At 41.4% G+C, this 23971-nt stretch overlaps 2 protein-coding genes and 1 non-coding gene across 4 annotated transcripts in view; 2 read left to right on the plus strand and 1 right to left on the minus strand.

Annotated features, from left to right (window-relative positions):
- The window catches only part of acot11a (acyl-CoA thioesterase 11a), a 16724-nt gene extending 9220 nt beyond the window's left edge, over positions 1 to 7504 (plus strand). The window contains exons 11-18 of one of the 2 annotated variants that reach the window (XM_023398274.2): positions 1457 to 1512; positions 2120 to 2186; positions 3250 to 3333; positions 3427 to 3560; positions 5314 to 5481; positions 5567 to 5693; positions 5783 to 6040; positions 6095 to 7504. In XM_023398274.2, coding sequence (XP_023254042.2) covers positions 1457 to 1512; positions 2120 to 2186; positions 3250 to 3333; positions 3427 to 3560; positions 5314 to 5481; positions 5567 to 5693; positions 5783 to 6019 — 873 coding nt within the window. In that variant the 3' untranslated portion in view covers positions 6020 to 6040; positions 6095 to 7504. Of the gene's footprint in view, positions 1 to 1456; positions 1513 to 2119; positions 2187 to 3249; positions 3334 to 3426; positions 3561 to 5313; positions 5482 to 5566; positions 5694 to 5782 lie in introns of both variants that reach the window. The other variant, XM_023398273.2, reaches the window with a different exon arrangement.
- trnan-guu (transfer RNA asparagine (anticodon GUU)) lies at positions 4029 to 4102 on the minus strand. The gene has a single exon. It is a non-coding gene; the product is annotated as a tRNA-Asn (tRNA).
- A 1662-nt stretch (positions 7505 to 9166) lies between the features above and the next one.
- LOC111648366 (dynein axonemal intermediate chain 4-like) lies at positions 9167 to 20403 on the plus strand. Its single transcript, XM_087171787.1, has 17 exons — positions 9167 to 9225; positions 9583 to 9745; positions 10420 to 10583; positions 10875 to 10981; positions 11205 to 11361; positions 11571 to 11710; positions 13551 to 13715; positions 13803 to 13985; positions 14079 to 14218; positions 15059 to 15145; positions 15248 to 15402; positions 15603 to 15763; positions 16438 to 16550; positions 16671 to 16769; positions 17291 to 17517; positions 17599 to 17752; positions 19031 to 20403. The coding sequence occupies exons 1-17, from the start codon at positions 9167 to 9169 to the stop codon at positions 19073 to 19075; spliced, it is 2319 nt and encodes a 772-aa protein (XP_087027913.1). The 3' UTR covers positions 19076 to 20403.
- Positions 20404 to 23971: the final 3568 nt, after the last annotated feature.

The raw sequence follows: 23971 nt of genomic DNA on the forward strand, positions 1-23971 counted from the left end.
TTGACCCGATGTAGCCTCTGACACAGGTTTTACAGTGCTGGGACTGAAGAAGTGTGAAAGCTCGGCTGAACAAAGATCAGAGCTATAAACCTGACTCAACAATGGGGAAGTGTGTTGGAAGAAAATGACACACTGAATTCTCTGAAGGACCGACCTTGTGTGTATTGACACAGCTCTTATTACAGTGACCTACTCCTACGTGTTTGAGTCACTCTGAGAAGAGTCACAGGGTGAAGGGTGCCCCACATTATCACTCTTATTATTATATTAGTATTACTATCAGAATTTTAGTCAAAAGTTTCCATTAACTTCTCAGGGTGTGAGTATTCACTACATTGGTTGTGAGATGTTGTTTATCTTTGTTTATCTGTCAGAAAGGTCAGCCCTTTCTTTATGTTTTCAGTCGGTCTGTCTGGGTTGTTGGGGAAACAGTGGAAGCAGCTTTGCTTCGTTAGCTTCTCTCAGTAGTAACTGATGAAGCTTTTTTTAAGATGTAGGGAGATAAAGGTGAAACTGTTCTGTATTAAATGACATTCGTATGACTTTTGTGCACTTATGAGTTATTTGTGTGCTTATAGTGGATTGTTACTGTCAGCAGTCACAGAAAAATCAATTGCAAACAGTTGTGTGCCTTGAAAGCCTACAGTAGTATTTGTGTAGCTCACCTTCATATTTACCTGAGCAGGTGGTATGTTCCAGTTAGGTGAGGAGGAGAAGGTCAAATTGAAGCAGGTAGTCATTTTGTAACAGCTGGACAATCGATGTAATACTATCCCACTCAGGACAGAACATCGGTCTTGACTCCAGGAAATGACAAATGGTCAAAGAGAACAGACCTTGGCAACCAGCTGTGGTTCCACCTGACATCACCACGACACCAAAACCTGACGTCGTCCTGTGGTCGGCAACCGAGACGCGAGTCTCGACAGTCGAGCTGACACTTCCACGGGAAGAGGGCGTCCAGGAAGCACATGAAATAAGAAAGTTGGGGTTTGCAGAAACTAGTGGCGCCACGTTAGTGATATTCAAAAACTTCCCAACAGATCTTTGCAACGAAGCAGAGCAAGGAAGTTTTTGGCTCCGGCTGCGAAGAGGAAGTTGTGGAACCAAGGAACCATAGTGTAGAATTACATGACTATATAAAATCCGCTGTAGGGAAAAGGAGGGAGACGTCCCAGACCACTGCCCCGCCATCCTGACACATTCTGGGATTAAAGGGGTGAAACATCAGTAAAGGATGGCGTCCAGCGGAAGATCCTGCAGCTGGTATTCAGGTTTCAACATCAGCCTGTCACCAAACTAAACAAGGAGTGGAGTTTGAAAGATTTGGGTGATTATTGGGCAGGGAAGGTCTAAAGAAGAAGCTCTACTAAGGTGAATCATTCTTCTTTAAGTCTGTCTCCTGTGAGTCCCCAAACTAAATTATTGGAGTGTGTTTCATGTCTTTCATTTACAGGAAGGGGAGAGGAGGTTTCAAGAGGCCATAGCCAGGAAGAAGATCAGGTTAGACAGGTAAACATCTGTCAACTCCTGTAATGAGCTTTCACTTCCACATCAGTGTGCCAGAGCTAACACATTACACTTTATTTACACTTTATTTGGAATTAAAAATAAGAGGAAATGAACGTTTCAGAAAGATCACAACCTACAAAAATGTCACCATGGCGCCCTGCAGTGTGTAGAACTGTGTATCACACCAGCCGTCATGATGAAGGCATGAAACATCTGAACATCAGTCTGCAGTGCTGCTAGTGCTGAAAAGCTCTGTAGGACACCTCTGATAGCTGTTAGCGAACAGCATCATTCGTTGAGCCTGTTGTAGTCAGTGTTTCAGTAGGTTTGTTTAACAGTAGTCAAAGCAAATACAAGACTGCAGTCATCCAGTTCTGACACTACCGTTAAATTGTTGAGAAATGAAAAGAAAAGAAATTAAAATTTTATTTCCACTGTGATCCACAGTTCTGGTTTTAATTTGATGGTTATTTATGAGTTCATGTCGTGTTGTTTTGAAAATGTTTATTAAGACCAAAGGTTTACTTGGTTTTAATGGAATTGTTTTTGTATTATTCTCCTCACATTATCAAAGATGTTTCTGATTTCTTTTCTTTTGTTCTCTCAGAAAGTATATCATTTCCCGCACGCAGGGCGAGGTCCCTCTGTCTGTACCCTGGGACCCCCGAAACCAGGTGAGGAAAAGGTCCAGGAAGAACTCAAGATTATTGATAAATACAAGTGCTGTGATGAATTACACATTAATTACATTACATTCATTAATTAATGTCCAATAGTGGTCTGTGGAGGGACAGAGTGCACTGGTTCACTGGAACCATGAGACTGATTACAGACTGTCTGTTCAAGTAGAATTCATTTCACTAAAATCAACAACTGCTCAACATTTACATAGATTAAATAAAGTACTGACCACAAGAGACTTGAATCTTTGTATTAGACGGATTACTTCAGACATAATGTTCACTGTGATGCATTTGGCTGGATCAGTCTGCTGCTGAAGGTGCTTGACCTCCCACCCACTCCACAGTGTGCTGGTCAAACACAGGAGCACCTTCAGCAGCCACGATGCAACACAGAGCGCCACAGGAAGTCAGTTTTACCTGTGGCCATTGAACTTTACAACTCTTCCCTCTGAGGGTCAGTTTGACCTCATGATTTATATTTCATTATTTATACGTGTAAGAAAGTACAATTTGGAAAGTGCAATTTTAATACTCATATACTTACATATTTTTTATTTACAAATTTCTACTTATGCATATATTTATCTTGTGTATATAGATGTATATGTATATATTTATCTTTATTTTTATCTTTATCATATTTTTCTACTTCATATTCTCTATTCTTTGCTGAGGAGCAACTGTTACATAAACTAATTTCCCTGGGGATCAATAAAGTATTCTGATTCTGATCATTCACTGTCCTCAGAAAATGTTGAGTGTCTGCATAGTTTGGAAATTTAATAAGTAAGTAGAGTAAAAAATTGAAAATAATACTTGATAAAGCATGTTTGATTTGTAAAACTAACAGTAATTTTTCTTAGAAAGATTATGTTATTTTTATTAGATGTGAATTCTCCTTCATATCTTCTTTTAAATGCTGCTTTTTGTGCTCTTGAGCAAAGCAGCATTGAAGGGGGAGCATACAGTACAGCATATTAGCCGTTATCAATATTATATTTTCTGTGAAATGTTTGTTTACTACTGCATGTGTGTGTGTGTGTGTGTGTTCCAGGTGTACCTGAGCTATAACAACGTGTCAGCTCTGAAGATGTTAGCTGCTCGAAACAACTGGCGCCTCAGTTCTGAAAAAGACAAGGTATCTGTTGCTCTCTTCTTCTCTTCTATGTGAGGAGTTTGTTCCTGGTCCACACGAGCAGCTGGAGGTTTCATGTGACATGTTTGTTCCCAGGTTCGTCTTTACACCCTGGAGCAGAAGTCCACGCTGAGTTTCAGGGTGGAATCGGAGGTGGACGTTCCCGCTCACAGAGCCTTCTGTCTGCTGGCTGAGCTCAGCAGCAGACCGAGCTGGGACACACATTATCAGTAATGCTTTTACACACACACACACACACACACACACAGACACAGACACAGACACACACACACACACACACACACACACACACAGGTTCTAAAAACATTTTTTAACAACATACTTTTTTTTTGGTACATTTATTTTAAGCCATGTGCATGTACTAAGTTAATGGCCTATTGGTAAATACCACTATGAGTTGAAGCTATTCATTAATTTTTTTATCATACTTTTGCATAGATAAGTGTGGTTACTATTCACCAGACACAACAGACACTGTGTAACACTCTGGTCAGACAAAAAGACATTTTGGTTTAATCTACAACAGTGAGTCAAACTTAATGCAGATGTGACATGCCTCTGTTATTTATGTCAGGCACAAGACTGAGAATGTCATCTGTGCAGCAATAATGCGTGTACATCAGTGGCAAGATAAGATAAAGTAAACCTTTATTAGTCCCTCTGTGGGCAAAAGCTTCCGTCCCTGGGTGGGCTTGAACCACCAACCTTTCGGTTAACAGCCGAACGCGCTAACCGATTGCGCCACAGAGACAGTTGCAGCTGTTGGTGCCAGCACTGCAACGCAACGTCAATCTGTGGAGTGAACAGAGCTCCCAGTTCAAAAGATCAGCTCAGTGTTGTCCTTGTGTAGAGGACATATCAGATATGAAACAGATAAGAACAGATACTACTACACTGCAAAGAGGAACAAAAAGGAAGTGAGGTGTGTCCATGTGGTTGGAGCCTGTGTGAAAAGCTCAGTCATCATGTTGGATTTTTTCTAAAACACACACCTTTTACTAAAAGGTTGATCAGCCTTCACCTTATGGGAATGTTCCATCTGTGCCAGGCCTTTATAACATTTTCAAAAAATGAATATAAATATGAAAATAAAAAAATGATCAATATGTGTAAAAAAACTTAATGTGTCACATGGAAATATGTAGTGTGCAGAGCAGGGAAAAGGATTCACAGAGAACAACGTGATAAACAAACTGAGGATATTCAGAGGTCAGAGGTCACCAGTCTGAGGGCTCCTCTCAGTCTCTCTGTGCTGGACTTGTGGCTACAAAGCATAGACTGTATATCAAACATTTTCATTATCAAACATATTACATCTCACACAAAAAGCACAAAAAGATCCTTTCAGCTTTGGTGTGAAGAATCCAGATATTTTATATATATATATATATATGAACAAACAACAGTTCATCATCCAGCACAAAGTTCATGTTTGTTTAATTTAGATTGGACTCTGGATTCTGGCAGGTTTGTATTTGGCAGTTTGGCCAAATAAAATCAGAGGTCACACACATGGATGGTCCAATAATGTGTCGGTATAAGGTCTTATACATACAGCTACATATGCATACATATGTCTTTGAGGAGGTATGTACTGTATGACTGTATATCAGCATTAAAACCACGTCAGGTAAATTGCAGTTTTTACACTTCATCTTTACACAGATTAAAGAAAGGAGATAATTATGGAGCTGTAGAGATTCTGGTCGGTGGATTTTATTACCTAGACAGAGCAAGGTTTTCCTTTTCTTCCTGGTCCCAGTTTGTATGCTAAGCTAAGATGAGCTAACCATTTCCTGGCTGTAGCTTCATGTTTATCATACAGGCATGAAAGTGATGTTAATGTTTTCATCTAACTCTAAGCAAGAAAGAACTGTGCCTTTAACAATGCAGTCTGTATTTCTTCACTTTATATCAAGGAAACTACATCCTCATCATCAGTGTCTTTTTGCCCCAAATCAGGAAGTGTGAGCTGATCCACCGGGTGGATGATGATGACTTCCTGTATCGTGTGGTCACCCCGTCAGTCCAGCACGGTGCTCCCGGTTCTCCGACTTCAGCCAATCAGGGAGCAGGAATCCTGCAGGACTTCATCTTGCTGGCTTCCAAGAGGAAGCCGTGCAGCAGTGGGTCAGTAATGACAGTAAACAGGTCAAAGGTCCCACTCCTCTGTCCTGCAGGACTGACTGTGGATGTTGATGTGTTTCCTCCTCAGAGATCCATATGTCATCGCTCTGCGGTCAGTGTCTCTGCCCACTCACCCCCCCACCGACACATACAACAGAGGGGAGGTCCTGTGTGCTGGATTTACCATCCTGGAAAGCGAGAACAACATGTCGCTGGTGAGACAAACATCAGTTTGATTAAACAGCTGTATTTTTTACACACACTCTTAACAAACTTGACTATTATCATTTGGTTCTGTTTCCAGATCAGTTACTATAACCAGGCAACTCCAGAGGTCCTCCCCTACATCTCCACTGACATCGCCGGCCTCTCCTCCTCCTTCTACCACACCTTCTGCTCCTGCAGCCAGTACCTGACTGAGAACAGGCTGCAGCTCACCTCTGAGGAGCAAACTGACCAATACCAGGCAAATCCAGACAGTCTCGCCTCTGAGGATGAAGCTGACAGTCTGTCAGTGGTCCTCCACAACACCCAGCTGTAGACAGGCAATGGTACTCTCCAGGCCAGTTTACATCACCCAGTGTAGGGTGAAGTCCGTCTGCTGTTTTCACAGAAGGTTTGATTTATACTGTCAAAGTGTTCACAGTGAGCACAGGATGATATTGGCATTAAACTTTTTTAAACTTTGTTTTTTTAATAGAAGTGAGAGATCACATCAGAACAGATCAATTAAAAAAGATCACAGTAAAGTGAGTAAAGAAAAACTGCCTTAGACACTTTAATATTGAGAGCTGGATATAAGACACACACCTGGGCTGTATTCACTAAACATTTTATGTCGCTAAGAGTTCTCCTGAGTCACACTTAAACTTTGTAACTCAAAGTTTTTCATGAATCCTCTTCACAAAGCTTTCACAACTCTGAGAGTCAGACTCTGTGGCTATGGCTGACGTTACTTCTCATGGACGAACTTTTACAAAGAACCTGGCGCCTCAAAAGAGCCTGTGCAACATCCTGCAGTAATAAATAAAAATAATAATAATAATAATAATAATACATTTTATTTAACTCAAGGCACTCAAGGACACCGTACACAGTTACACAAATTGAGATTAAAAACATATTAAGAATTAATTAACAACAATAAAAATGAAATATAAAAATAAAAACAATACAAAAGTGACAGTAGACAGTAGCAATGATGGTTGGAGTGGGACCAAACAGCTCGCAGACAGTGGATTCAAACGAGCTGGAGACGGGCACAGACACCGGCGAGACTTTCCACATTAATATATATTATTATTATTATTACTATTATTAAATATGAATGCATCACATTATCACAGATAAACAAATATAGACCTAAATATGATAGAAATTCAATAATAGCGGATGAGGTGCTGTTTTAAGTAGTGCATTTCCCAAAATGAATCTGTATGATGATGCTTGTATGAACCCGGCACTTCAGTTAATAAACAGCACATTTAGTGTTTCCTGACACCTGATTTGCCCCTCCCATACCTGTCTGTTCACTGCCACAGTTTAAATTCTGTGTAAAATTTTCAAAGATCTAAAGCTGTTTGAAATGTTGCTTCATTGTTGAGCTGTGTGCAGCTCACCTCAGCCCATTCTCTGTCTTTCTCTCTCTCTCACTGACTCTCACACACACACACACACACACACACACAAATTAGTCCTAAAGTTAGGACTAACACACCCCGTATTTTTCAGGAGCTACTTATGCTTTGTGAATACAGGCCCTGATTTCAAAATAAAGTCTTGTTCAATATGAATTATTCTGTTTGGACACAAGTAAAACTGTGAGACGTGTCATCCAGGATTAGTTCTGTTTTCAGTCTTGTAAATGTAATTGTAAATCTACAATTAGCTTGTTTGTGGGCTTTTATTTTGACAAACACTAACAGTGGTACGACAGTGCTGACAGCGGTTGGCACAAGGAACTTCTTTCTTTTATATGAAGACATTGATGCTTTCATAGGACTTTAATAAAGTGTTCTTAACAGGATATGTTTGTTTGTGTTCTTGCTGTCAGATAAACTACAGAACAGCTTCTAATCACTTCACTGTGTCGTGTCACTTCGTCAGTTTGATGGCAACATGTCATAAAGAACTTTTGACTATAACTAAACATTGGTTTTACTTCATAATGTCATTTTTCCCAATGATGCTTTTAATTTGTGACATTTTATTTCATAATGTGACTTTTCATGACTGATGATGTCACCACCTTCTCCCTTTGCAGCCAATCACGTCACATAATTATATACAGAGCACTTTTAATACACAAAATTTAGTTTAAAGTGCTTTACAAAATACATATCACTCAATACAGTTTTAAAAAAGGAAGTAAAATAATACACATAAACAGGACTTGAGGAAATTTGGGCACATCCATAAACTGATTGTTCTCAAAGGAGTAGTTCAGACAACTTTATTTATCCCCCATGGGCAATTCATTTGTAGGTTCCCAGTCCATACATTCGGTTTCAACAGACAACCAACCAACCAGATATAGTTCAAATATCAGAGGAAACCTCAAAAAGCATGGGACAGTTACAATAAGTAAAACAATAAATAAGCAATAAATAGAACAACATATCCAATTAATTACTCTAAAATAGCAATCATTTAAAATGAGTATTGTCTGTGTTGAGCAGCCTAACAGCAGAAGGAATAAAGGACTTAGAATGAAAATATACAGACCCTTATAGCCCTCCATATGGACTGTCTGGTAACCACAGATACTGGAGCCGTTTACATTTATTTCTAATGTCTGACCAGAGACACCGTCAGAGATAGAAACCAGAAGCAGATCCAGACCAAGTCCAGGCTCAGTGACCACAAACTGGCAGTCCACATAAAAAATCATGGCAACCCGAAGAAAACAGAACACGTGGTCACTGTTCAACGGGTGAGGCTGAGACAGATGCACACACACACACACACACACACACACACACACACACGCCAAGAAAGCACCTTTAAGACTCTATGTTGAACCCACACACTAAAGGAGCAGATACAGTAGATCACTGTTGTCGGATAGGCTGCAAACACTTACCTCTTCACCTCTAATGTAAGTTCATCTCCAGTTAATATCGACACAGCTGAGCAAAGAAAACATCTGGAACCATTATCACAAAAAATATTATATGCTGATTGGATCAGATTACTCAAAGGCAATAAAAATGTCACTAGCATTAAAGATATTCCATGAATTCATTTTTTTCTAATTTTGCCACTTTCTACAAGGACTGCTAGTTGTTGGTTTACAAATTATTTCTCTCTCTCGCTTTTTAAAAAACGTAACAATCAATCAGTAATAACAGCATAAATGTATGACACGTGTATTTAAAATGTATATGCAACACTACATTTATATTGTTTATTTATTTGTATTGTTTAATTGTAACATACTATATGTAATATTTGAATCATCTGTAAACATGTTTTAGTTCATGCCAATAAAGTTATTTGAATTAAACAAGTAAAAACTGGGATTATTTTTTCTTTATTTACTGATTTTCTAAATATCTATGTTAAATCGAACAACACACATATCTGTGATTACCATGGTGGTTACCTATGGTGATTACACAGGAATGGGCCCGGGGCGTCACGTTGCTATGGCAACTCAGAAGCGAAGCCATATAACAACGCTAGAATCATGTCTACGTCGGTGGCGAAGGGAGAAAGAAAGAAGAGACGTACTTTGGTGCTGAGGCCGTAAGTACATTTGTTCATAGGAAGTCATTAAAAGCAAATAGTCGCTGTGGTACTTCACTGTCTCAGCTCCTCCGTGTTCTTCACTGTCTCAGCTCCTCCGTGTTACGTCACTGTCTCAGCTCCTCTGTGTTACGTCACTGTCTCAGCTCCTCTGTGTTCTTCACTGTCTCAGCTCCTCTGTGTTCTTCACTGTCTCAGCTCCTCCGTGTTCTTCACTGTCTCAGCTCCTCTGTGTTACGTCACTGTCTCAGCTCCTCTGTGTTCTTCACTGTCTCAGCTCCTCTGTGTTACGTCACTGTCTCAGCTCCTCTGTGTTCTTCACTGTCTCAGCTCCTCTGTGTTACGTCACTGTCTCAGCTCCTCTCGAGCTCAGAACGTCTCGGTGTCCGGAGCTCATGGACTCAACCAGAGACACACCAACAGCGTCGCCGGGTCCTGCAGCCGGAGAAGCTTCAGTCTGGGCGGAGGCAGCAAAGTTCTGGAAAAGAGCGTCGTTCAGACTCCTAGACAAGCGGCTCGGGTGATTTAACCATGGGATACATACTACACATAAATGATGCGTTCAGGTGCTCCTCGGTTGGTCCCAATTGCCAAATAGAGAAGCCGTTCTTCCTGTTCATGTGTTTACGGTCTGAATGTGGAAACAACATCAATGTTACAAAGATGCCTAAAATAACTTTTCTAACTAATCATATCATTCTTCATGGACGGCAACCACCGGTTATAACCTAGGGGCATATTACAAATTATATTTTAGCGAGAAAAAATAATGCAATACGTTAATTTGAATGATTAATCAAAAGTTTTTCACCATTAACCATCAACCAAACATTCACTTTCGTCTGTCGTGTTCCTGAAGGTGTGACATCACATGGATATGGAATATGGAATTAGGTTGTTGTAACAGGTAGTTGCCATCTATGTAGAGTGACATAGATCACTTGTAAGAGTTATTTATCAGCAGTGACATGAATACTGGGAACAGCTATCAACGTCGTGTTGTTGCTCTGAGCAATCACATCTTCTTTGCAGCGTCCATGTTGTTTCCACATTCAGACTTAAAGCACATGACCACACCAAAGTGGGAAGAAAGACTTCCCATCTCAGAAATTGGGACTGTCCTTAGAGCACACAAATGCAGCATTAGCAGTAATATTGTTGCTAACTAGGTGGGTGAAATCTCCCGTGTTTCAGGTGTTTGACGAAGAAGACAACGATGTCACTCCTCTGCCGCTGTACCAGGCAGATCCAGGATCAGTGCAGGCCAGAGCCAGCAGGTTCTTTGTGGATGAAATTTCTACTGGATCAGCATCAGACCAGACAACAGCCACGGGCAGCTTCACCATGCCGTTTTCCAGGTACCATGACAACAGGCTGATGTTGGTCTACAGCAGCTAGAGCTGATCTGAGGTCATTTGCTCAATTAGGCAAACTTTGTGAAATATATGATATATGATTCAGCAGTGAATCAATAAAATCAGCTGAATGTATGATTTATTGATGAGACATAAAATGGTCATTTTATTTTTGAAATGTGATTGTTATGGTTAAGAATGTACTACATCATATGTTATAATAGTGGTTGTGTCTGTTTTTGTACCTTGTGTAAAGTGTAAAGTGTCACACATGCCATCTTGCTCTTTCCTCAGGTCAGTGTTTGGCAGCAGCAGAATATCCAGCCAGTCGACAATAGAGTCAATGAACGAGGAGATCGAGGACACGATCTCCAAACGAGACATGCCCATCAACTTCCCAGGTTCACTACAATACTTTCTTTTCCTTTCATTAAAAAACAAATATACAATTTCTCTGTTTTGTTATATTGTTTATTTCTTAGTCATACATTTTTGACATTCATCATTAACGACAATAAGTTGATTTAAGATAAGTATGAGTGAATGTCACAGTTCTCTGTATCAGGCAGCTGTAACATACCGTTTGTGGCATTTGGTTTTTGTGTCTTTTGTTCCTTCCTCCAGATGTGCAGGGGAAACGAGAATCTGTGAGAGAACAGCTGACAGAGGAAATGTTGAGAGAACTCATAGATGTCGACATCTGTGAGACAGACAGCATTTCACTGCTGGACATACCCAGCACCTTGGTGTCAGTGGACGCTGATGATGCAGAGGTGATTGTGTGAGTGAACTTCTCCTCTTTCTAAACACCTTCACTATTGGACAAAATTTGAACAAATCCAACTTTGAGTAGTGCTACTGCAAGACTTTCCCCAGAAAAGACGTGGCTGTGGAACAGAAGTGAGTTTTATCTGTTGATAAGTGATTGAAAAATGTTATTCTATTTTTTTGTTTTAACAAGCTGGTGTCATCTTCACCTTGTTTGTACAGAGCGAGGAACAATCATTACGCTGATGTCTGCAGGAATAGAATGGGCAATGATAAGTACACGGATCAGTCGGTGCAGACGCTGAACGGAGCAGCTAAGAACAAACATGTCCAGAGTGACAGCATCGTCACGGTGGACACAGGTCAGCTCACAGTCTTCAACATGCATTAAGTGACTTGGGGGCAGCGAACAAAGCTGAAAAACTCAACACTGACATATTATCACATTATAAAGTTGCTCCAGCAGATAAGGAGCATCATCATCAACATAAATCTAATATTAACTTTTCTTTCAGCTCTGTTTTGGTCTCTACCAGCTCCTGAGAGAATATCCAGCTCTTTACCTGGTCAATACTTTACTATGTAAAAGCATTGTTCTGGGTCGTGTACTGTGGGTTTGTCAGAGCTGGAAATGAGGCTGATGTGATGGGAGTGTGCTAAAACGATGAGCTAACAGAGGTTAGAAAGTCCCTTCTGTCATATGACACAGTGTACTTACAGTGTAAATATAAAAATATTGATTAGTGCTACTTTAGAGAAGTTATAATCATTATTTGTGAAAACAGTGTGACAGTGTGAAAGGGGTCACTCATAGTGATGAACCTACCGAAGATTATGAGACGAACCCGCGGTTCTGTTCAGCTTTACTGAGCTTTATAGTGACTTTCACCCAAGCCTCAACCTCCAGGGCTGAAACATGAAGCCAACATTGAAGTGCAGAAACCTGCAGTTCCTCTAATGACCACTAGAGTCTGGCTCCACCAGTCAGTCCATCCCCATAGACTCCCATGTTAAAATGTCCAACTTTACAGCTAATGAACATCAAAAACAGTTTTGGTCTCTAGAGCTAATTTCCTCCTTCATGACAACTGATTATATAACTCACATATTTACATTTTATTAAGGTTTAAAGTTATGGAGAATTGAGGGTGTGGCCACATTGAGTGACAGGTGGGTGAGCATATGCCTTCCACAACCATGCACCAAAGTCTCAGCTCCACATGCCCCTCCTCTTTGACCATTTTTGGATTAGCTGGAAGTTAGGGGCGGTGTCAGACACTGCCAAGATGGCGACGGTGGAGCAGCTCACTTGGAGTTTCAGAGACGTCACAGAGGCTACGTCCATCTTTGTTTGCAGTCTATGGTCTCAGCTCGTTGTTTATCTGTCCAGAGACAACGTCACTGTTCTGGTTGAAGTCACTGCTGTCATAGTTGTTTTCAGCTGCAGCAGCAGCAGCTGTTTTCAGAGGAAAAGTCAGACTCAGTCAGAGAGCAGCTGGTGAACATAGTGGAGCATTTAGCAGCTAACGAGCTAGATATTTCCCTCAGGACCTAAATTTGACAGAATATTGGACTCAGCTGACTAGACACACAACTCTGAATGAATGATAATGTTGCTCTGTAACTACTGGATGTGTAAATACAGAAAACAACTACAGTATAATAACTTAGATATGTCAATGCTGTGTAACAACTTGTTTTTGCTGCCCCCATGTAGCCAGAATAATCAGTTTTTACAGGTTTAAAGTGGATGACAGGCAGTGATTGTTTTTACAGTCTTATATATTATAGTCTGCATTAACTGATGCTCGTGCAGTTCCACTGATTGGCTGTTGGTGGCAGTGACTGCAAAGACAGTGAAGAAGAAGACTGCTAGCTAGCAAACCTAAATGTAATTGAAAATGTTTTTATTTTCATGAGTAAGTGAATGCATTCAACACATTTGTGAGACATCAAAGATACACAGTTTGTGGTGGAGTCCAAGTCCAAGGTAAGGTCTCTAAATGTCTTGTCTTGTCCGACCAACTGTCCTTAACCCAGAGACGTTCAGTTTACTAGAACAGAAGAGAAAGAAAACCTGAAAATATTCACATTCAGAAAGCTCAAATGAAATAATATTAATATTTATCTATAAATATAACTCAATCTTAAAATGAAAAGTGATTAATCAATTATCAAAGTGGACTGAATGTTTTTCCATAGGTGCAACTGTCACCACCTGGGACATGTATGACACGTTGTGCGACCCTGAGCAGGATGTCACGGTGCAGAAGCCTGAACCGGCGCAGAATGACTATCCGGAGGCTGCTGTGGACACCAGCAGAGCTGCAGAGAGGAGCCTGTCAGTCGGCAGCACAGCCAGTACAGGTAACAGCCAGAGATACTGTCAGGATTCACATTATGATTCACAACAACAGGTACAGGTGTGTGTTATTGTCTTGTATCCCTCCTCAGCCAGTGCTGCAAGCTCACTGAAAGAAATGGAGGTGTTAGGGAGTTTAAATGCTGAGTCAGACCTGCAGCTCATCATGCTGTCAGTGAGATTCCAGCAGAGCTTACTGGTGATGGAGAGGAGCATCCTGGGAAACACCTTCCAACCTCAGCTGGCTGCTTACAGACAGCTGCCTGTACGCGAAGGTAACACACACTCACACTCACAGGTGAATCAACATGCATTTACACACATTACCCCCCCCGACCTTGTGTGACTGTGATGAATGATTATGTCAGACCCAGACAGACCCATGGGACAGAGAGACAAGGACACAGAGAGCTGCAGAGCTCCGACTCTGGAGCGTCTGTGGTCTTTCAGCTGTGAGCTCAGCAGAGGACGCAGTGTCAGCAGCATGGCCTGGAACAGGAAGAACCCGGTAACACACACTGCTGTGTATCTGTCTGTCTGTCAGTCTATGAAAAATAGCACAACAGATTTTTTGGGGTCCTTTTATATCTTTTTGGACAGTGTAGAGAGACAGGGAGTTGAGGGGACATTGAGAAGTGAAATGACATGCAGCAAAGAGTCAAACCGTGGACGCGCTGCTCAGAGCATCTGTGCTCAGGTGGTATACAGCCCAAACACCTGGCTCAGGTCGGCCCGCCTGCCCTCTGAGCTTTGACTGGTCACTTGTTTCTTCATCCTGGGCAAAGAGCCAATACTGAGCAACCCAGACCTATTTGAATCTGAAACTTGTGTTGCTAATCAGAAGTGTGGAACCTGGGTAATCTAGTGACACGTTAACTGAATTTTCAATTGCAGTGCTGAAAGCATTTAAAAATGTCTTTCCACAGTGTCTTAGTTGTAAATCCCAGAAAACTTTTTCAGTAGTTTTCATTAAAAGTACTTTGTATGGAAAATAAAACTGCTGTCAGTGAAGTCTATGGATCCAGAGTAACTGAGACAACTCGGTTCTTCAGTTTTTCAGATGTGAATACTTTCAGCAGCACAAACTGAATTCTGTTCAGATACTATTACAGGAAAATGTGATGCCAAACATACTGTATAATATAATAATATTTTCATTATTTTAACATGTGTATCAATAAAATCGTCTGGCATGAATTGCAAATGAATCACTGGCTCTCGGTGACATTATTATTACAAACATTTACTCTTTTATTTCTTTGTTTGAAAAGTTATAAACTAAGACTGAATTCTCTCAAATAAGAGAAATGTGACATAAAGAAACGTCTTCCTGTGCTCTCTCTGTCAGGACCTCCTGGCTGTGGGTTATGGTGAATCTGACTCCACTGACCAGAGACCAGGTCTAGTGTGCTGCTGGTCCTTCAAAAATCCCACAGTAAGACTTGATTCGACCTTTATTTACCTCCCCAGACTTCCAGACGTTGTTGAGTTGAGTCCATGTGTGAGCTCCAGCTGTAGTCATGTGTCTCCTCTGCAGTGGCCTGAGCGAGTCCTCCTCTGTGACAGCGCCGTGACGTCTCTGGACTTCTCAGCCAAGAGCCCCGGGCAGCTGGCTGTGGGACTGCATGACGGCACCGTCAACATCTACAACGTGCAGAGTCAAGACGACAGGTCGCATGTCTTCAGCAGCAGGTGAGGACTGAGTGTGTGTGTGTGAGTGTGTGTGTGTGTATGTGACAGTGCAGCTCTGACATGAAATAACACGTTCCGAAGAATGGGACGGACGGACAAGCTGAAAACATAATGCCTCTGGCTCTGACTGTTGGCGGTGTGGAGGATGATGTTTCACACGGTATCGCTCTTTATGTCTTTGTGTGTGTGTCTCTGAGCAGTGAGTGTCCCAACAAGCACCTGGGCCCAGTGTGGCAGCTCAGGTGGACTCAACAGGAGCTGAGCCTGACAGGAGAGGAGAAGACCGAGGCTCTGTTCTCTGTGTGTGCAGACGGCAGGATCAGCAAGTGGTTTGTCTTCAACAACGGCCTCGACTGCACAGGTGGTTACAGCCAGCAGCGATTCTGTCAATATGCCTGATTGGTTTTATTTAACTTCATTTTAAAAAATTATGATTAAACATTTTGTCTTGTTGGAACTACAACGGTATAAGTTTAATATTTAAAAATGCTCTGAGAATGTGCTTGTATTTAATCAGGGGTGGACAGTAACAAAGTACATTTACATTTACTGTGCTTCAGTTGATTTTCCAGTATCTGTTCATTACTTGAGTATTAATTCTTTGTAAACTACTGACTTTTAGGCCACTACACTTAAAAGACAAATATTGTAGTTTTGACTCCACTACATTTCTATGAAGGACTCTTACTTTGAAGCAGAGCTTTTAGCCAGTGAATGAATTTTCTTTTACTTTGAAAAATGTGATAGACCATACACTGTGTTCATCACAGGAAAGAACCAATCCAAGAACCAGTAGATTCTGTAAATGTGGAACAATACAACAGTGATTTGACATAAAAAATAAACTTTTGAATACTTCACTATTTTTAAAATAAAGTACTGCAGTACTTTAACTCAAGTAAAAACTTTATATATGTATTGGAGTCATGTCTGAGCAGCAGGATCTATACTCTGACTCCAGTGATGGAGCTGTGTCCACCTCTGTATCTTACTGTAAAAACATGTGACATAACTACTGCGAATCTTTTGTCACAGATGTGATGAAGCTGAAGAGGATTCATAACACGAGGAAGAACAATAAAGGACAGAGGACAGAAAGTGTTCTGTCAGCACTGACTCCTGGTCTGTGTGTTGACTTCCATCCAACAGTAAGTTTATAACAGAGTCAGACTCCAGGCTGGTCCCAGCTGAGTGTCGTGGGCTGATGCGGGACAGTTACACTGGTTTTACAGCTCGTGTGTTTTTATTGTTGCTCCTCCTCCCTGCAGGACTCCAGTCTCTACCTGGCCGGTACAGGGGAAGGTCTCATCCACAAGTGCTCCTGCTCCAACAGTCAGCAGTTCCTGGAGACTTTCAGGGAACACTTTGTGAGTCCTTCAGAATAAAAGCCTCCACACAACCTCTGATGAGGCTGCTTTAAAGACCTAATTATTCCGCACTAACCTCAGAAGCTTATATTCATCTCTTCAGGTGACCTTGTAAATCCATTAAGTCTCTATCCCACAATGCATTGCTCACTAGCCCTTCAGCTGTTGTGATGTTACTGCTTTTTATTAGACTCTGTTTGCGGCTCACCTGTAGAGTCAGCTTCATGAACAGGTCCCTGTATTTATACTATCACATGTGCACAATGATAACACAGGGGTCACATGATGGTCACATGATACACATTGCATGTCAAATTCCCATGTTGGTAAGAACCTGAAACTCTGCTCATGTTGAGCAAAGGAAAAGGATTGTTGTTGCAGTGAATGTAAATGTGTAGAGAGGAGCAGCTCCATGCTGAGGTCGGATAGTTTGACTTGTTGCTGATGCTATTGCTGCAGTGGGTCTGTGGCTGTGTGATCACAGAGAACCTCAGTAACACTGAGGTGTGGTTCCGCCTCAGGGTCCTGTGAACCAGGTTGCGTGGTGTCCACACAGTCCTGATGTGTTCCTGAGCTGCTCCTCTGATTGGACCATCCAGCTTTGGAAGCAGGACCACCTCAAACCAGTGTTAGGCTTCACCTCCACCCAGACGGCAGTGTGCGATGTCCAGTGGTCCCCAAAGTGGGCAACAGTGTTCGGAGCCGTGAATGAGGAACAGCTGGAGATCTGGGACCTGAACTGGAGCATGTGAGTGGGACTGAGGACAGAACCTGTCTGTGGAATTTCACCCGGTCTGTCTCTCTGATGTGTCCCGTGTCTCTCCTTCAGTCTGGACCCGGTCTCTGTGCAGCCGGCTGCCGCCGGTGTGAAGATGACGTCCCTGCTGTTTGCCACACAAACAGAATGTGTCCTGGTCGGAGACAGTGATGGACAAGTGACAGTCTACCAGCTGAAGAACCTCAGTGTGGGAGACAGCAGCCAGGTAACACTGTGGAGCAGGTGGACAGGTACAGGCTGTAGGTGTGTGAGGGAGACACAGTGACCAGAGGGAGGCAGAAGCGCTCTGTGCTACATCTGTAGTTCATACAGAAGCGGATGTTGCCTCTGACTCTTATTCTGCAGATGCACAACAGTTCATTTTATTTGTTGATGTAATGGCTGGGAATCTTTGTTAATGACTTAAATCTTCTCCCAGTTATAATGAAAACATGTTGTAGCTGTAATTGTGTTCTAAAATAAGTTTGTCCACATCAGACACATGGAAATATAAACAATAATAATAATAATAATAACTTTATTTATCTTACAAAGCACTTTGACAATCGAGGCAGAAGCAATAATGGCAAGAGGCTGAAAGACAGAAATTAGGTGAAGTTAAGAGGGAGACATACAATATACTTCAGTGTAAGTAAGGACAGTCAGAGAGAGTAGATGCTGTATAAAAGCAATAGAAGCAAACACTATAAAAGCAATAGAAGAACGATAAAAAGATGACATCACAGAAAAGGAAGTCTATTAAAAAAAGTTTTAAAAGAAGTCACTGATTCTTCCTTATCTCCAAAGTCAAGGGGTCCTGATGGAGAAAGCACAGTCACCTTTAGATTTAAGCCTGGACTTTAGAAGGGTCCTGGCCGAGGGTCTAAGGCTGTGAACTGGCTCGTATGGGTTAATGATTCTGTGATGTAGCTCGAGGTCCCAGCGCTTTACAACTGATCAGTAAAATCAATTCTAAAACCAACAAGGAGCCAGTGGAGTGAAGCGAGGATCAAGTGATGTGATGTTGTCTGATAAAGCAGCGAGAGGCCGAGCTGCTGGATTCTGAACTAGCTGGAGGAGGGAGAGAGACTTCTGCTTCATGCAACAGAGAGGAGGGAGTTGCAGTTCAACAGCATCTGCCCTTGACAAAAATATTTGGGGAAATAGCTGACAAGTGCAGGCAGAAAGAGGAAACAGAGGAGCTTTGAGACTGGTCCACACTGGTGCTCATACATTTAAAGTGTCAATAAAATGCTTGATTTATTTTTTTTTTCTGGGGCCCAGAGCAACTGGGGGACAAATGCAAAAGTTTCAATGCACCAACGAACTACCTCTGATTTAAATGAGCTTTTTCTCTGGTCACTTCAAATATAGCCAAAGGTACATCAAGGTAAAGAAGTGGTCACAGCTCCGTGTCATCCTCGGCTGTTACAGGCAGCTCTGCCAGCTGGAGACACTGGTTCCTGCTGTTCACATCAAAGTGTCTCTGTGTCTTCTGTTTCAGGTGGGTGTTATGGAGGAGCTCGTCCTCTCTGCAGCCTCCAGGTAGTTTGAAGAAACTATTACACCTGGTCTGTTAAAGATGTGTAAGTACAAAGAAATAAGAAAAACACATTCAGAATCATAGGTAACATAAAAACACGTTGGCATCACTCATCACATGAAATTGGACTACTGAGGTTAAATTACTTAGATGGCCAACATGTGATCCTGACTTCATACCAGCTTTGCTATACTAAAGATACAGTCAGACATATGGGTTGGGAGGACAGGACTTTTATAGATATTTACAGCTCCACCATTATTTCTGTAAAAAGCTTAAAGGCTCAAATCCAAGAGAACTGTCACCTGTAATTCATATATTTATTGATGCTTACATCTCGGGAAACAACAAAGGTCTTATAAGCAAGCTATATCATGGCATCACATCACTGAACAAAGATACAACGGACTATGTAAAACAATGATGGGAAAAAAGAACTGGACATTGAAATAAGTGAAGAAATGTGGCTTCATGCTGGGGAAACACAGTCATCCTCCACCAACTCCCAAACCTGGAGAGACTTTATGACTCCTAAACAGAAGTCTAACCAAACTGGTGCGCAGCCGCCCTGCTGGAGGGAGTGGACTTATTGTTGATCACACTCATGTCTTCTGGTCTTGTCCTTCTATCCAGCCTTTTTGGAAGGATATAGCAGCAACTATCTCAAAAATCCTGGGATTTGATGTCAATGTTAAATTCCAATCCCTCTATCTCGGACACATCCCTGATGGACTACGCAAAGACAATGCCTCTTAAAGATCATGCTGGCAGCAAGTAAAAAAGCTGTTAGAAAATACTGGCTTCAGAAGAACTGTCCCACTGCTGGACTCTTTATTAATGTTGTTAAACAGCTGCATCTTTTAGAACAGATGACTTACTCCATTCGACTCTTAAAAGAACTGAGGGAAAAACGATGGACAAAATTGTGTGTTTATTTAACCAATAACACAGATTGATTATAAGTATGGTTTTTAACTCAATATTCCTCTTTAAATAGAGTCAATTGCCATCCCATGATCTCATGCCTGTTTGTCCTACATGTTTGTTCCTTGCTTGTTATTGTCATAACATGAAAAAAATGAAAAGTAAAAAGAAAAAAGAAAAGAAAAAAAAGAAATATGACATCACTGTTAAAAGCATCAGACCGATCATGTTGGTAGCTGAGGCTGATCCAAATGTTTCTGCTCATCCTTCTCTTCTGTCCATCAAACACCTGAACGTTTCCTGATGTGGAGAAAATTCATCTGTATGAATCAAACTGAAGCCTGTTCATTTTCATCATGAAGAATCTGATCAAGTGATTGGGTGAAATGATTAAACACAATTAAACAGAATTCAAGAGATGATGTGGTGTGTTTGTACATGATATGTAATCACTGAACTGTGCATGCAGTGATTCATTCTGCAGTGAGTCTGTAAAGAAATCAATCTACAGCGAAGTCAGATGCAGTGAAGTCAGTTTTCAGTAAATTCAAGCTGCAGTGAGTCTGCAGTGAAGTCAGTTGCAGTGATTCATTCTGCAGTGAAGTCAGATGCAGTGATTCATTCTGCCGTGAAGTCAGATGCAGTGAAGTCAGTTGCAATTTAATTTTATTATAAAAACTTACATTCAATTCATTCAACGGAAACATTTTTTTAAGAAAATGCTGGTCAGCCTACACAACTAGCGCTGACTGGCAGCCTAATAGCCACAGTCTGTTGTAATGTAGCTGTGATCTCTGCTGTGGGTTGAAGATTTCCCCCGTCCCCCAGCAGGTGACATCCAGCTGGAATATGATCCTTCAAACAGCTGATCAGGTCACTTTCCATTAAGATCCTTGAATTCTGTGTAGAGACGTGTGTTAACAACCTAATAATATCATCATCATGTATCAGTCACAGGGGGCATTTTTGCTTTTACTCTTGATACTTAAATTTCACTTTTAATATTTCTGTACTTTTATTTCAATAGGATTTTGGATGTAGGACTTTTATTCATAACAAAGTATTTTTACTTTAACTGAAGTAAATAACCTGAGTCCCTCTGTCTCCTGAGCCCCAGCTCTGTACTGCGTTCTCTCTCATCTGCCTCCCATTGCCGCCTCCACCCCCGCCTTCTCCTTCTTCTTCTTCTCCTCCTCCTCCTCCTTCAGTGTTTCCACCACCTGCATTACCCGACCTCCACCCCCACCCCCCCCGCTCACCTGTTACTCATTACCTCATTACGCTCAGTAAATGTATTAACCCTGTTTCTGTCGTCATTTGCAGATTGTCTTTATACCCTTATCTTTCCAGCTGAGAGTGCTTTCCTACCTGACCCTGTTTACACCTGCCTGCTCCTCACCTGATCTGAGCGCCTCCTCTGAGTTCCTGCATGAACAGACTGCCCGGCCCAATCCCAGTGTCCACCCTCACAGACTTGGAGACTCGTTCCTGGTAGGTTCGTGAGGGTTTAGGTCCCACTGTCAAACCATCGAGGGCACGAGGGCTCTCCAGCAGACATTTAGAGCCTTTAATGCTCACTTTCCGCAAGTCAGCATTTCTGCAGACTTTGCCTGACAGAATAACCCAAAGTTCAAGTTGTGATATTAAACACAGGGTGCAATGGTTATCAGGGGACGTCCAGAAGCTTAAAAAACAACATAAAACAACATAAAACACAAGAAATAATAAGATATAAGAAGAATGGTTAACAAACAAGCATGAAAAGAACGAACCCTAGTGTTAGTATTACAAGAAAACAGACAGTATATGCTCACTGTGAGTCAGAGCCAGAACTGTGGAGTTATTTGTGATGACATGATGTCGAATTACAAATATACTTTCATCACATGTGACCCAACATTATATTTTTGTTTACAAAGTTGGAGCGAAGGGAGGGAATAAAAATATACAATCAAAAGTAGGAGGTAATAGGCTGCAGATTCTTGCCCTGTTTTTACCTAAATGTCTTATTATCCAATAACAGAGCGTAAATATGTCAAATAAAAAAATGAGTAACTATGAGGTGAAAATTATAACGTCCACTTTCTAAATGAACTTGTGTTTTACACCTCAAACTCCCTGATGTAATCATGGAAATGAAACCAAGCTCCGCATTCATTGACTCTACTCATGTTTGTTAATAATAAAAGGAAAAATGAATCTTTCCTCATCATCATCATTTATTCTTCAGTTTGAAAATAACTTTGCAGCAACAATCTCATCAAATTGTACATCACAAGTCTTTACAGTGCGGTACGTTCCCGGCACCGATCACATGTCCTTCATGACCAAATGAATATGTTCATATATTTCATTATCATGGCAGCATCGTTTCAAAACTCAACAGCATTTGCACAGCAAGCATTCAGAGACAAGAACACAAAACAATTCTTCTCATTACAGAGAAATGTTTAAAACAACTACACAAACACAAATGTTTCCTACCATGTTTTATTATGTTGTTCTGATCATCTGATCCACAGTCTGTGTGCTTTGTTTCCATTTTTATTGACTTACATAAACTGTTACTAATAGTTTATTATTTTTGTTAAACATTTAGTTTATTAAGGGTCTGACAATAAAGTGCAGTGGCAGCTGAGAGTCATATGGCTTTGATCCACTCCTCCACTGATGGTCCTCCATTGTTTGAGCATGGTGTGACATTAAAAGGGATGAAACTGGACCCAGACCTCCACCCATTGCTCATGAAGAGGTAAACTACCTCCTCCACTCTAACTCTATTTCTTCATGTCATTTTCTCCACTTTGATGCTTGTTTCCTGTCAGTCGATGTCAATTCAAAGACTTAATCGGGCTGGCGAGGTTGTGAACAGCACGCTCTCCGTCTGAGCCGGTGTGTGACACCAGAGTCATCACCGTGCCTCCGTCAGCCCCACGCTCACAGGGCTTACAGCAGCTTTACGTCTCACCAGTGACCAAAATGTATTAAACAAAAGCTGTCTGTTATTTGTTCCTATGTGAATGTGGCGATCCACAGGATGTGATTAGCTGTGGTTATTGAGCGTTTGCCTCTAGACCTCTTGGGTAATTTATTTTAATTTTCACTGTGGATGAAACCTTGATCTAGAAACTGTAGCAGATGCTGAAAAACTGCGAGTGACACTGTGATAAAAGCCTGGTACGGTGACCCTGAGGGGTCAACACACAGCAGCTTCAGAAAACATCTTCATCAGATCTGACAACACATGAGCTGCAAATCCTCACAACACAACCGAAGTGTTTTAACTTTAAAAGTCACCAAGTATTGAACAACAAGTGCGTCTTCACTTCTTAGTGGTCCCTCTATCGTTGAAGCTACTTGCAGCACGTGTTGTGTCTGTTTGAATGTTTTCCTGAGTTGCAGTGTGCCGAGCTCTCGGGGTCACCGGAGCCTCAGTTTCCCAATCTCTGCAAGACAAGCACGGGTTGTTGACTGACTGTTGCTTCCTGGCTGTTTGGAGTTAGTGGTATGTTTACTCTCCTTCTGTCAGTGTTTATTGAGTAAAGTTAGACAAAAATGTGATATGTGACTAACATGACGGTGCTACAGATTTCCAGTGCTCTCCAAAAAACTGCCTTAAACCCCGTCCTGAGGTTTTTGTCATTAACGAACTTGTTGATGAGATTTAAATCGTTAACTGCTGTTTGAGGGAGAAAACAAACTCTAGGACAGTGTGTCATTATAAGAGGCACACTGTATGCTTTAATGTATATGATTGGATGTTACTAATCAGCTGGTAGCTAAGCAGCTGATGAATGAGCCGGTGATGAAGCGTGAATGAAGCAGCTGATGTGAAAAAGACTAAAGCAAGCGCACTATACTCCATTACACCCCATCTCTGTTTTCTCATCTACAGTTTCCTGTCATTAGTGTGAATGCTTGTTTGTCTCTGTGTGTCAGTCCTGTGGTAGACTGAGCTGGGATTGGCTCAAGCACCCC

Source organism: Seriola lalandi, unplaced genomic scaffold (genome assembly GCF_002814215.2).
Source record: "Seriola lalandi dorsalis isolate HSWRI2012SDOR001 ecotype SW California unplaced genomic scaffold, Sedor1 jcf7180002054981, whole genome shotgun sequence".
NCBI classification, from domain to species: Eukaryota; Metazoa; Chordata; class Actinopteri; order Carangiformes; family Carangidae; genus Seriola; species Seriola lalandi.